Raw genomic sequence first — 13,107 nt, 5'->3', positions numbered from 1 at the left:
TGAATTATGACAACCATATTATTATTACCTGACCAACCACACTCCAGCAGGCCTGACTTCTGCCGGACCCTGGATACGCACGTCAACTCTACTTCCCTAACAGGTCTGGTACAGTTCTTTTTACTGAGCTGTTCATTAAACATCTCAGCGCCTCAGGAAGAGCTAACAGGTACTGCTGAACAGTCTGTCTCCATAAACTGAAATTGTAATTTCTAAGGGCATAACATGGAATTCCTCTAATTGAGCAGATCCGATGCTGTGAGAATCAATGAAAAGTCCTCTTGTATATGGAATATGCCTTTTCAAAGAGGAATATGAAGAATGTAATTTTGTACGGACACTTTCTGGTGACACGGGACCTCTTTCAAGACAGCTCTAAAACAGCCATGCAAAGAAGTGGGAGGTATTTAGAAGACATACCAAAACCCTTACATGAGAGTTGGTGGGGGAAAGCCTGTCACTTGGCAATCCAGCTCCAGTAAGTTGTTAACCATGACTATGAAGTACGACGTTTCGTCTCCTCCTTCTACAGATGGCGGCACTGGAAGGCAACAGAGATGTTCCAGGCAATGACATGTGTATGAGAAAAAGGTACCGTCACTCTAAGCAACACTAAGCTGCAGTTTAGAATGTTGCTAAGTATCATAGCAATTGGTACATGAAGGGAATTTGTGATGCTAAGTACATTTTACAATACACACTTGCCAGGGTCAGTAAGTATACTTTTGACATACTGTGGATTTTTCTCAATTAATCTAGCACTATGGTGTTACCGATGCCATCTGTAAATAATGGTGATTTGTATGTTATGTTGCTTATTTTCATAAGGATAAGAGAAGGGAACCTCAAAAAACTGGGTCTCTATTCAAAAGCTTTCAAGTTGTAAAGAAGTAAGACTCGGGGTTGCAAGATGACTTCCAAAGACCCAGAGACTAACAAAAAACAAAGGAACAACAAAAACCCTGAAAGAAAAAAATAACCACAAAGACCCAAAGGCTGCAGTTCCTATTGTCTAACCCAGTGCTCAGGGCGGAAGACCATGTTCTCGCTCACTGCAGACAGGTGGTACCGTACATGTAAAATGCACCTGTACTCGTACAAACACAAAGTCTACCTCTCAAAATCAGTGGGAGAGTCACGCGAGTTTTTAGGTCTTGGGACTGTGTGGCTATAAATCCGCCACTCAGGAATGTGCTGTCCGGAGTAGAACTAACCCTAAACTCAACCTTCCCCAAGATTATTTTATTATTCCATGACAAAATCAAAAAAGTTTAATGAAGGAGTCAGATCTGGCTACGACTCTGAGAACCCAGAGAGCAGCATCTTACTTACCTAAGACATCAACGTCATACTTGATGTCCTTTTCTCCCGCCACACTGGCAGCCATGCATACATACTGTCCCCGGTCTACTTCCAGGGCACTTGTGATTTCCAGTCTCTTTCCACCAGCTTCTATGCGGATATTGTCGCTGGCTTTCACGGGGACACCATCCTTTAACCAGGTGAGGACTGGCGGAGGATTGCCAGCAGCTTTGCACTCCAGCACCAGGGGATGAGACACAACCACCTGCTTATTCAGCGGTACAGCCAAGCCACCTTCAATCACTGGAGGAACTACGTAGCAAAAAAGCAGTGTATCAGGACTTCTTTGAATGCTACTGAAATAGGAATCCTAAGGTCCATCTCTTTCTAGGCTGTTGTGAAAAGAATTTCCTGGTTCAGCCAATATATGACTACTCCAAATATTGTGAGATACTCTATACCAGAGATGTTTTCACTGGGGGCCATGTCAGCCTTGCAGTTGCCTTCAAAGGGCTGAAATAATTTCAACTCCTTTTGTTTAGAGGCCTGCTCTCAATCCACTGAGCTATACCAGCCAGGGCTAATTTCAACTCCTTAACAGTTAAGGATTAGTTACATTTATACGGTCCTAACATTATTTCGGCTCTTTGAAGGCAACTGGGAGGCTGATGTGGCCCCCTAGTGAAAATGAACTTGAAACTCCTGCTCTATATTGTGTCTGGCTTATGAAGAGCAAATTGTGGAGAATGATCTTAGTCCTAAAAATGACTTCACTTTCTACCAAAAAAAAAAAAGATCTGGTAGCCTCCAGTGTCACAGGCAAATGGTTGGCCAAATGGATGGACCGCTTCCTTTGGTCCATCCAAAGCTAATGGTAGCTTTGAAAAATATTTTTCCAAACCCCAGGAGAAAGTCTTCTAATTCCTACTAAGCACATAGAAAATGATCAAACCCGCCAGGACTTTATTAGTGGAAGAACTGGAAGTCAGCATATTAGAAAACACAGATAGAAAGACATGATTAAAGCACATATTTTCTCCTTACCATAAACATCCACATGGAATGATTTTTCAGCAGTTCCGGCCACATTGGTTACACGGCACATATATGTTGCCGAATCAGAGACCTGCGCTCGAGGGATATGAAGAAACTGGCCTTTATCAATGTAGAGTGCTTGCGAGCTGGATATGATTGGCTGACCATCCTTATACCAGGTAATAGCTGGCACGGGAAGCCCCCGTGTTTCACACTCCAGTTTAATTATGGTGTTGATTAAGGCCGATATTTCCGTGGTGACATTACCTCCTTTGATACTGGGTGGAACTATGGAGGATTTCAGAACAGAAACAAGTTTTCTAAGCTTTAGCATCTGTGTCAAAATCTTAAATGCTATAGAAGTTTACATAATGCACTTAAAGTAAATATAAATGAAAGACAATTAGGAAGTTTGTGATTTATCTACTGATAAATTAATTGCTTGATCTCCTTCTTTCCTTTCTGGATTCAGATTTCAAGAAAAGCAGAAAGTCACAGCTTTAGTTCCAGGGGTTCACTTAAGTCCAAGAGATCATATTACAGTACAAAGAATGTCGCATTTGACAAACAAAGGACAACAAAATGAAATGCCACGTAAAGTAGATATAAACATTTGAAATCAGGCCAAGGGGGCAAAAATGCCAGATGGGACTCAACTTCATGCCCTGTCCCCAAGAAATACTGAAGGTCTAAGTGCTTTCAGAACCAGCTACTGGTAATAGCTGCAGAGCCTTTAACTTTTGCTTCTTCCTTATTTTTTTACTCTTTTGGAATTGCCAAGACCTCAATCACTCAACTTTACTCCTCTAATTGGCTACATGTGGTTGCCTGGCCTCTTGCACTGCATGAGGACTCTGCTGTTGGAAAACAACTCAAGTGGCTCAAAACTGCTACACATTCGGAACGTGGTCACTCCGGGATTGTGCTATAATTGCAACAATTTAAGAGAAACCAAATGGCCTGTGCCTGAGTTGAGTCCCTTAACATCATTTTATTACACTTTCATTTTAGAATAGGATATTTTATGGCATGTTTTTCTTATGGTTGGACAAGCATTACGGGTCTTGGGAAGAAGATCACAGAAGTTCCATTCCGGTGACATCATATCAAGGGGACATTTTATCAGCATGACTTCGTTATCACTGTTGATGTGAACCTGGCCAATATGGTCAAGGCAGTTTTCGCCAGATTTTTGCAGCGTGGAGTCGCTCTCTCCCCCCCATCCCCCTTTCCTTTGGAGATGAATCGCTCTTCCGAGCCCATATGTATGTGATAGGAAGTCATGTTCTACGTCCTCGAGTGGGGAACAGCTATATAATTTATTTGGAATCTTCTATATTGTAGATTTGTCTTTCTTCTCCAATTTATTTATTTATCCTATCACTTATTCCTATCAATATGGACGAACAAAAACTTAATTATACTTCGGGTTATAATCTAAGGCCACGGTACCTGTTTTGTTGTTCAAATTGTTCCTGTTCGGTTCATTGGAAGCTCTATCAGTTGACTCCCACGTCCCCTTGACACACTCATGTCATTTTACGATTTTCCTACTTTCTGGTACCACTACGTGCTCCAGGCTCACCTTGCAAAATTCCTGTCCCTGCCCTAGAACTGACGTGTCTCCAAGAAGCCTCGGTTCCTTTCAGTGGGAGAAGGATCATAGACAAGGAGACCTGGCTGCGGAAGACATGACCTCAATATTTTCTGATAACCATTCTCTGAACTGGTTCACAGCGAGAAACACTCACATACACAGACTTTTCTCACATATAATTTAGGACGAGAGCTACTAAACCTGGCTCTTGACAAAGTGATAGGTGTTACTGAAATTACTTAGCTGCTTTTTGTTTATTTGAAAACTCAATGTTAAGTTTGAAGCAACTAAAGAATTAGCCTCTAAAAATAGTCTGTACGAAAAAAAACTACGAAAAATGTTTTCAAGAAGTTGAAAAATGCTAATACATTACAATCTGAAGGGGAGTCTGCTGAGATGTGTTAAAACTGATAGAGGTAAAAATACAAGGCAGGAAAAGGTTTAGATCAATTTACAAAGCTCACTGAAATATAAGGTTTCACAGGTCTAACTTTATTCCTTGTATTATTCATTAGCAAGCACTTTGTGTAAAATATTCATATGTTATTAAACCAGTAGTGTTCATGGTGTGTTTTACTGGCTCTTATGAACGGAAACACTATCAGTTCCATAAATTTTTTTTCAGAAGTAGAAGCTGAATATAATGGCTGGTCCTACCATACAGTTTTTTGAACACATGCTGAGTTTTTTTTTCTGAATGAAGAAATTTGTCTTCAAACCTGAATACTGAAAGATTTTGAAATTTTTAGCTGTAAGTTTGATCCTTTTACTTAATGAACTCAACCTAAAATTAGCAGATAAAAATAGCATTTACGCGCAAAGCTTATACTGTGTTAGCCATTCTGCTGTTTGAATCACAAGTGACGCAGGCTGTTTTATTCATTTCCCATGCTGTCCAACAAAAATGAGAATTTGATTCCCCTGCAAATTTGCAATGAATATATTTTCTGAGCTCAAAATTGACTTTCAGCAACATTGGTCAGACCTGGATACAAATGCACAGGAAATTTCCACATTCAAATAATAAAGACTTTCTAAATCAGCTAAATGGCCTGCTTATTTGCATGATACATGAATGAATCTAAGAATATAGGTTCAAACAACTGCCCGTTCTCCATGAAAGTTTTACAAAGGAAGAACATTTGTCCTGAAAAAGTTGGTAATTGTGAAATTAAGAAAATCACTCAGAGAACATTTCTAGTTGACCGTAGAACAATGTAACATCCATCTGTTGCTCAAATTTGCCAAATAAATGTCACTTCCTGTTTTAATTGAATTTATATATACTTTTTCTTAGACCTCTCCTTTTGTTTGGGGCAGGGTGTTACAGATAAAGGTTAGGAACACACTGAGCATTAAAATGCACCATGTCGAGATAGACACAAGACTTTCATGCAATCTGGGGAGGCTCTCCAACTCCTGAGCATCACCCATTGACCTCAGGTTAAAAATCCTTGCCTCGGAACTACGAGCTCTGAGTCTCCACGATCTTCTGAAAGGATGTTAAAAGCTCTTTTACTTCCTTCCTTCTTTCCCGTTCCCCCCTCTTTACTCCCTCCATCTCTTTTATTTTTTGCTCTTATCTCCGTTCTTTCCTTATTCAGGCACAATGTGCATTTCTGCCTTTCACGTGCAGTGTGAGAGAGCGTGACGGCTTCACTGGAAAAGCCGTGAGTGCCAGGCGCTATACAGAGAACGTGCAGCGAAAGACCCACACTAAACGTGACTGAACTACTGAGTGCTTTTTTTTTTCTACTGGGTAACTCTCTGTACCTACAACATGAAGTTCATGTGCCTTTCTTATGGCTCTGGGTGTACAGAGGAAAATGACTTTGGCAGTCACCTTCCTCAGGGGATACTGAAAATTTTAGTGGAGCGAGGGCTACATATCTCCGATGGGGACTTAGCTGAGAGAAAATAGCAGCACGAACATAAGTCATTTAAAATATTACAACATGGTCAGGATAAAGGCCAATGTGAAATGAAAACAGAATAATTGAGTTGTTTATATACCATCAGCTTCATTCTATGTCACGCATCTTTACTTTTTTTAGAGGATCTTTTTTGTCCCTTTAAGGATATTGATATTTGATTTATGTATATATTAACCAATTAGGAAATATGGACCTCTTAATTGATATCATACAAAAACCTCTGGACCACTTGAAAAAAATCCATACTTATTGATAAAATGCATTAAAGTTGGATGCAACATTTTAGCCTAAAACACATAAAGACAGATCATCTATCTCTTCCAAAGTAGCATTCCAAATTATTCAGTATGAATAAAACAATATTGAACATTAGAGTAAATCCTGCTTTTTAATTTATACTGAGAATTGATAACAATAACAGGTATGAGAAAGTCACACTTACTGTAGACAGTAAGCTTTATATCCTTGGCTTGTTTGCCAGCTGCATTAGACACAGTACACTGGTAACGCCCCTTGTCACTTCGCCGTGCATTTTTTAAACGTAAAGCCTGTCCTCTGTCTAGAAGTTCAAGGTTAGGATCTTCCAAAAATAAGGGCCTATAAAAAATATGATTTTATCCCATGAGTCCATTTTATTTCCCTATGTTTTCTTTCTTAGTAATTACAACAAAAAACAGTAAGTCATAGGAGGTTAAAAAATCAAAGTAGAAAGTTTTAGCATCAATCTTACAAAAATACAACGATGTGATTGGTATTCCTATTAAACCACTTTACTAAGAAATGTTATATAATTATCAGTGTAAGATGAAATGTTTCTTCATTTCAAACTTTAATTGTTGACTAACGTTAATAGAAACCTGTTGGCATCATTATCTGCTTCATTCTCTCATCCCGTCTGTTTCCTCTTTTGGGTTGTTTTGTTTTTGTTTTAGTTTTGGTTTGTAAAGCCAACATTTCCACCGTTCTTGAGAAAAGAAAAACTAAGAGTATGGGAGCTCCAGGCCAATCACTATTATTTTTAAACCAATATCATTCCAACATCTGGAAAAGTATTCACAGCAGAATAAACGGTTATTACCTACTAAAGGCAATGACCATGCCAACTTTTCTAGAAAGTAGATACTGTAGTACATCATATGAGTGGTTTTATAATCATAGATACTGAAAGATTTATGGTAAGAGGAGCTCATATATAGTTGTTGAAGAGGTTTTTTTCCTACTACGCAGTCATTCACTGACATCTGTAAAATGCTCACTTTATATAATTGGCAGCAGCTTTATTTAATACACAGGACATCATGGTTATTGAAGCCTCCGATATCTCAAGAGTTGTATCTTTAAAACCCATCATGTTCTTTTAGGAATGCTCATAGCTAGTTTTTAAGAAATTGCAGTGACTTTGCCCCATGATAAATAATTAGATGCACTGCTATACTAGTAAGCCACCAGTCAGATTAGAAGATAAAATAGAAATACATTTCATTTCTAATATATTTGATTGATTATGCTATTACAGTTATCCTATTTTTCCCCCTTCACTCCCCTCCACCCTGCACACCCTCTCCCACCCACAGTCTTTCCTTTAGTTCATGTCCATGTGTCATACTTATAAGTTCTTTAGCTTTTACATTTTCCATATTCTTTTTTTTTTAATTTCATTTCTTTTTTGGTAGCATCCTTTACTATTTCTTGGCATGGCATTTTGTATAGATTTCTCAAAAGTTTAAGAGAATAAAGTGCCTAAGTGTAATGCATTTTAACTGTTTGAGAAAATGAATACTTAATAAGGTGACTCAAATTTAAGTAACTTTAAAGCTTTCACTGGTTGTTAATTATGCAAGTAACATAATACCTTAGCCAAACAAAACAAGTAAGCATTATAATAAGAAAAGTTTTCCTTGGTTTATTTCCCCTAGTGTGAGTCTTCTTTGCAGACTTCTCCCTACTAGCAGTTTGGTTTGCACTCTTCCACACGGTCTTTGAAACATTTCCCCCCACAAGTATATGTCCAGGGGATCTAAAGTTTTCATACATAAATAGTGCCGTGTCTTTGTTCTACTTTTCACTCGGCCATTGCTATGGAAATAGTTTTGGTAGACAGCGTTTGATCTTACTCTTTTCAATTGCTGCACGGGGTCTCATAGTACGACCACGCCATGAGTTATCCACCTGTTTTCCTAACGTGGGGCTTTCGACAGCTTTCGCTTTTCTGCCGTCACAGCGTTGCAGGACTTGCCCTCACACGAGCCTTCCCGTGGGCACCGTGACTGCTTCCTGCTCCTCGATGCCGAAAGTGCAGCTGCTCCGTGACAGCACGTGAACATCCAGATGTCATCAGATACCAACAAACTGCCTTTCACAGTCCTAATTTACTTTCTCCCCAGTGGAAAACTATATCCTAATTTCCCATACTCTAGCCCTAACCACTTGATATTTTTCAAATTTTACTTTTATATTTTTGCCAATCTGACCTGGGAATAATGAAATTTTATTATTTTTGTTTACGTTCTCTAAATGATTGAGGGTGAGCATCTTTTAGGCCACTTATTGCTTACCTAATATATTTTAATTGTCTGTTCTGACCCTCCAAACATTTTTGTATGCTATTGTTTGACTTACTGACTTGTAAAAAGTTTGCATACAATCCTTTATTTCATACATTGCAATTTTTTACTGTTGGCTACTTAGGTCTTAGACACCTGCTCTCGGAAACTACATGAATACATGAATCGTGATCATACTGTGAGAAATGAGCTTCCATAAGCAATGCAAACCATGTGGTTATATCAGTGTGTGCAAACCAAAGCAGCCCTGGAACTTGAAGTCTAAGAAACATCTGATCGCTCTTCTGTAGTTGTTCCTGTTTGGCCCATATATAGAACTAGCTTAGGTATTCATCTTGCTGTCATAAACAAATTTTCTTTTTTTCATAATTCAACAGTTCCATGCCAAAGCAAAATGACCTCTGCATTTGGACGTTGCATTTTTCATTCTTAGCCTATGGACAGGCTATTTAGTGTATAATAAATTTGAGTTTCTCTATGGTTCTAAAATAAAATCCACAGCAATTATAAAGAGCTTTGTAATTTGTAAGGATGAAAGGTATTATAAGACTGTGAGACCTTTTCTGGAGCAATGTTGCTTTTCTGTTATGCTCATTCTATAATACTCCATGTGGTAAAAAAAAAAAATGAGGGTGAACATCCACATGCATTTACACACCTATTTCCTATCACCCAGACCCTGGTAACAAATACAGAGAAGATACTCACTTGCCATCTTTGAACCAGTCAATAACTGGGAAGGGAGTGCCTTTGACCTGGCATTCAAGGGTAGTGTCATGGTTGAGGACAACTGAGACTTCATTTGGGGCACTGGCACCTATTATGGTGGGTGGGACTTGAACAAAGACATTTTATCATTAAAATCTGTAACTTTGCAAAATGGGTGGAAGGCGATCAGATAATCAATGATTTCTATGATATTTCAACAGGATCTTACTGATAAAAATGTCATACAATAATCCCTTTTCATATTACTTCTACAGAACCAGATGCTGAATTCAAACACAGGAGCACATTCATGAAAGGCTCGATAGAGGGGCAGTTCTTGGTAGTATAGGACTCCTTCCGCTCATTTAGAGTAGTAAACCCAGGAGTACTAAACTCACTCATTTAGAGGAGTACTAAACTCAGTACAAAAGGAGTTTGCAATATAAGTGAAGCTATACTAATACAACTTACTATTGCTATACATGTTATTTTTTATATTTAATTTTTACAGAGATTTTATTACTCATTTTTAAAGAGAGGGGAAGGGAGCCCTGGCTGGTGTGGCTCAGTAGATTGAGTGCTGGCCTGTGAACCAAAAGGCTGCCAGTTCGATTCCCAGTTAGGGCCCATGCCTGGGTTGTGGGCAAGGTCCCCAGTTGGGGGCATGTGAGAGGCAACCAATCAATGTATCTCTTGCACATCTTGCACGAAAGGGAGGGGAAGGGAGAAAGAAAAAAGGGGAAGAGAAACATCGACGTGAAAAACATTGGTTGGTTGCTGCTTATACATACCCTGGCCAGGGACCAAACCTGCAACCCAGGCATGTGCCCAGTCCAGTAATTGAACTAGGGACCCTTTGTTCTGCGGGAAAATGCCGAACGAACTGAGCTGCACTGCTCAGGGGTACTGCTGTGCATTTTAGATAATAAATGACATAACAAATGTCAATCTTATAATGTTCAAGTCCTACATGTTACACCAGAGTGCTGCTGAAAAATACATTACCCTTGTCTCTTTTACAAGGCTCCTATGCTAAAACTGGATATGAGTATAATGTGGCCTATGCTAGTTTTTATTCTTGGAACTATCAAGCATTTTGAAAATTTCCTGCACACTTTCCAGACCTAATCTTCTTCCTTTACATCATGTTATGAGTTAGGTCCTGTCTTCAGGAAAATGAAGAGTTTTATCTCCAATCACTACAGGCTTTCAGTTAGGGGAGGAGTGTGATCAGATTTGTGTTTTAAGACCACACTGGCTGTTGAATGAAGAGTGGATTCCCGTGGCAAAGGGTGAAGGAAGGGGAGTAATTAGCAGACTGTCCCATAGGCCGGGGCAAAAGCTGGTTTATAGTTGTGGGTACATGAAACACAGAGTTTATTCTTGTACTATCATTTATTAATTATTGTATTATTTTCCATATGGACAACTCTAAACCTACATTTGCCCCACCCTGTATTCATTCAGCTTATGTGATATTTTCCTGGTGGAAATAGAAAGGGGTAAATGATTTAACGTGGAATCAGGAAGTAGACGTAAGAAGGTGTAGATTTAAGGAGCAGGGGAGAGGGAGGTGGGAAGAATGACTGCCAGGTTCTGGCAGAAGCAAGTGGGTGGAGGTGTAAGATGCTATGATGGGAATCACCGAAGGTGACTGAACAGATGTCCGTTGAGCCTATTCTGTTTCCCGTGCCACCAAATTATTCAAGTCAAGATGCCGTGGAGAAGATTAGATGCCTATCACTAGAGTTTAGAGAAGTCTCAGCCGGAGATGGAAATTTGAGAGTCATTAGCACACAGACAGAATTCAAAGCAAATGAGTGTGCCAGGAGAAATGCCAACGAGACTAATGACAGAAAATATTTATCGGTTTTTATAGCCTATCCTTAAATATAATAATGGTAATTTTGGTACAGGAAATGCAAAATATTTTGGGCTTTGAAAAGACTAATGACAGAAATTATGTTATGACAGTTTTATATGGTAATTTTAGTTCAGCATCATTTCTAGACCAACTTCCACCCTTATAAATCATATGCCCATTTTGATGAGCAAAATGTTGAAAAGAGAGGAAGTCATTTTATTACGATGTAAACTGGGCAAATACAATTTCACGCACTAAAATTGTAACATTTTAAATTTATGATTACCATTAAAAAAGCAAAAATGTTTTCTATCCCAATTTATGACAGATGCTACCCATTCTCAGAATTCCCATCCTTCATCAGAATCAGAGCTGAAGTGATATAGTTATAAAATTTAATTAGGATGCAGGGGAAGGGGCATTTTCTCCCATCCCCAGTTCAAGTACAACTGAGCAGCTTCAGAGGATGCCAACAGCATGAAAGACTTTATTCTGCATCATCCTATACGGTTACTTCCCAGAGAAGTTCCTGCCCACCTCACTGGGAAGTTGAAAGGAGCACTAATCTACTATTTCATGTACAGGATGGTACCAAGTACCCATAGATTCCTCTGTACAGTAAACACTAAAGACCCTTAAAATTTCTATGCAATACAGTCCTGTTCAACAAGTATTAATGACAACAAAAATAATGATAGAATGATATGCATGATAGTTATCCTATCAATTTATTTTTCTCTTTACTCTTTTAAACAGTCAGATCTATCCTACGTAATAAATGCAGCTGATCTGCAGTGTTTTTAAACGAATGTGGTCCTTACCTAGCACATCGATGTTAAAATACTTCTGAGAGGTGCCTGCCACGTTAACTGCTTTGCAGGAATAACCTCCCATGTCCTTTGGAGTGGCTTTGAAGAGCTTCAATACCTTCCCGTTGTTCACGATTTGAACAGTTCTGCTTTCAGCCACCTTTAAGGATCAAAATGATCATGTTATTTCTAACCCCGATGAGAATGTATAGCCAAAAATTCAAGTAAGAATGTTATATTATTATTAAGATGATGGTTATATCTGAGCAATTTACTTCAGAGGCAGAGGCAAGAAACTATGCCTATTTGGATGTTTCATTTTACCTGGACATCATCCTTGTACCACATAATGATAGGAGATGGGGTCCCTTCAACTTCACAGAAGAGACTGGTCGGCTGATTGACCAGCACAGACATGTTTGTTACTTGTTCTTTATCTTTAATTACTGGAGGAACTGCAAAAAAGAGAGGAGTCATGGCTAGATAATTTTATAATAAATATTATTTATAAAGTTTCTTTGCACAGGCCTTTCAAAAGCAAAATCTGGGATATTCCATAGCTAGAAAGGCTGTTCATGTTTAAGCACATGCCCTAATAGAAAATTAAAAGTCCTGACCAATTTAGTTATCCTTACTAAACTTCTTACTTTATTATGTCAATTTTGAACCGAGGATACACGTTAGGATAAAGTTAAAAGAGAACCTATTTACTCTACATATTACTCAAAATATAAATTGTTAGGGTTTTGATTAAGTCACATGGGCCTCACTACTTTCCTGAATATCACCCAGAGTCTAGAGAAGCCAATATCCATCACCTTTTAAAAGATACACAACTTTGACAAATCGACCAAGGTACGAGATGAGATTTTCATTCAAGTGTTATTTACCATAGCAAAAACCTGGTAATAACTGTTCATCATTAGTAGAGGGAGGTTAAGTGAATAATGGCATAGCCATTAATTGGGATGCTATGTAGAAATACATAAATATTGAGAATACTGAATAATCTCAATATTCAATATCAAAGAAATAGATTCTTTTTTTTTAGTGATACAGACAAGATGCAGAATAATGGATACAAAAGGAGAATAAAATGTATATTCATCTTCCTTTGCATATGTATAAATCTCTCTGGGGAGACACATACACACATACACGTAAAGCTAATGAATTTCTTTCGCCCCAGGGAAGATCAGTGGCTGGCTCAGCTCAGGGTCACGAGACTCTTGACTACATATATTTTTCTCCATTTGAATTTTGAATGATATAGGTGAAGGGATTAAGCGAAGAA

General features: G+C 38.5%; 1 protein-coding gene across 3 annotated transcripts in view; it reads right to left on the bottom strand.

Annotated features, from left to right (window-relative positions):
- The window catches only part of HMCN1 (hemicentin 1), a 389,618-nt gene that overhangs the window by 152,668 nt on the left and 223,843 nt on the right, over nucleotides 1-13,107 (bottom strand). For all 3 annotated transcript variants that reach the window (XM_053658522.1, XM_053658525.1, XM_053658524.1), the window contains exons 27-33: nucleotides 12,138-12,268; nucleotides 11,826-11,973; nucleotides 9,141-9,267; nucleotides 6,311-6,465; nucleotides 2,347-2,625; nucleotides 1,333-1,614; nucleotides 433-541 (exon numbers count right to left, since the gene is read on the bottom strand). In XM_053658522.1, the coding sequence (XP_053514497.1) occupies nucleotides 433-541; nucleotides 1,333-1,614; nucleotides 2,347-2,625; nucleotides 6,311-6,465; nucleotides 9,141-9,267; nucleotides 11,826-11,973; nucleotides 12,138-12,268 (1,231 nt within the window). The remainder of the gene's footprint in view (nucleotides 1-432; nucleotides 542-1,332; nucleotides 1,615-2,346; nucleotides 2,626-6,310; nucleotides 6,466-9,140; nucleotides 9,268-11,825; nucleotides 11,974-12,137; nucleotides 12,269-13,107) is intronic.

This window comes from Artibeus jamaicensis, unplaced genomic scaffold (genome assembly GCF_021234435.1).
Source record: "Artibeus jamaicensis isolate MK-2021 breed Jamaican fruit bat unplaced genomic scaffold, CSHL_Jam_final contig_2170, whole genome shotgun sequence".
NCBI classification, from domain to species: Eukaryota; Metazoa; Chordata; class Mammalia; order Chiroptera; family Phyllostomidae; genus Artibeus; species Artibeus jamaicensis.
The sequence above is the reverse complement of the archived record's forward strand: the minus strand, read 5'-3'. Positions and strand labels throughout refer to the sequence as shown.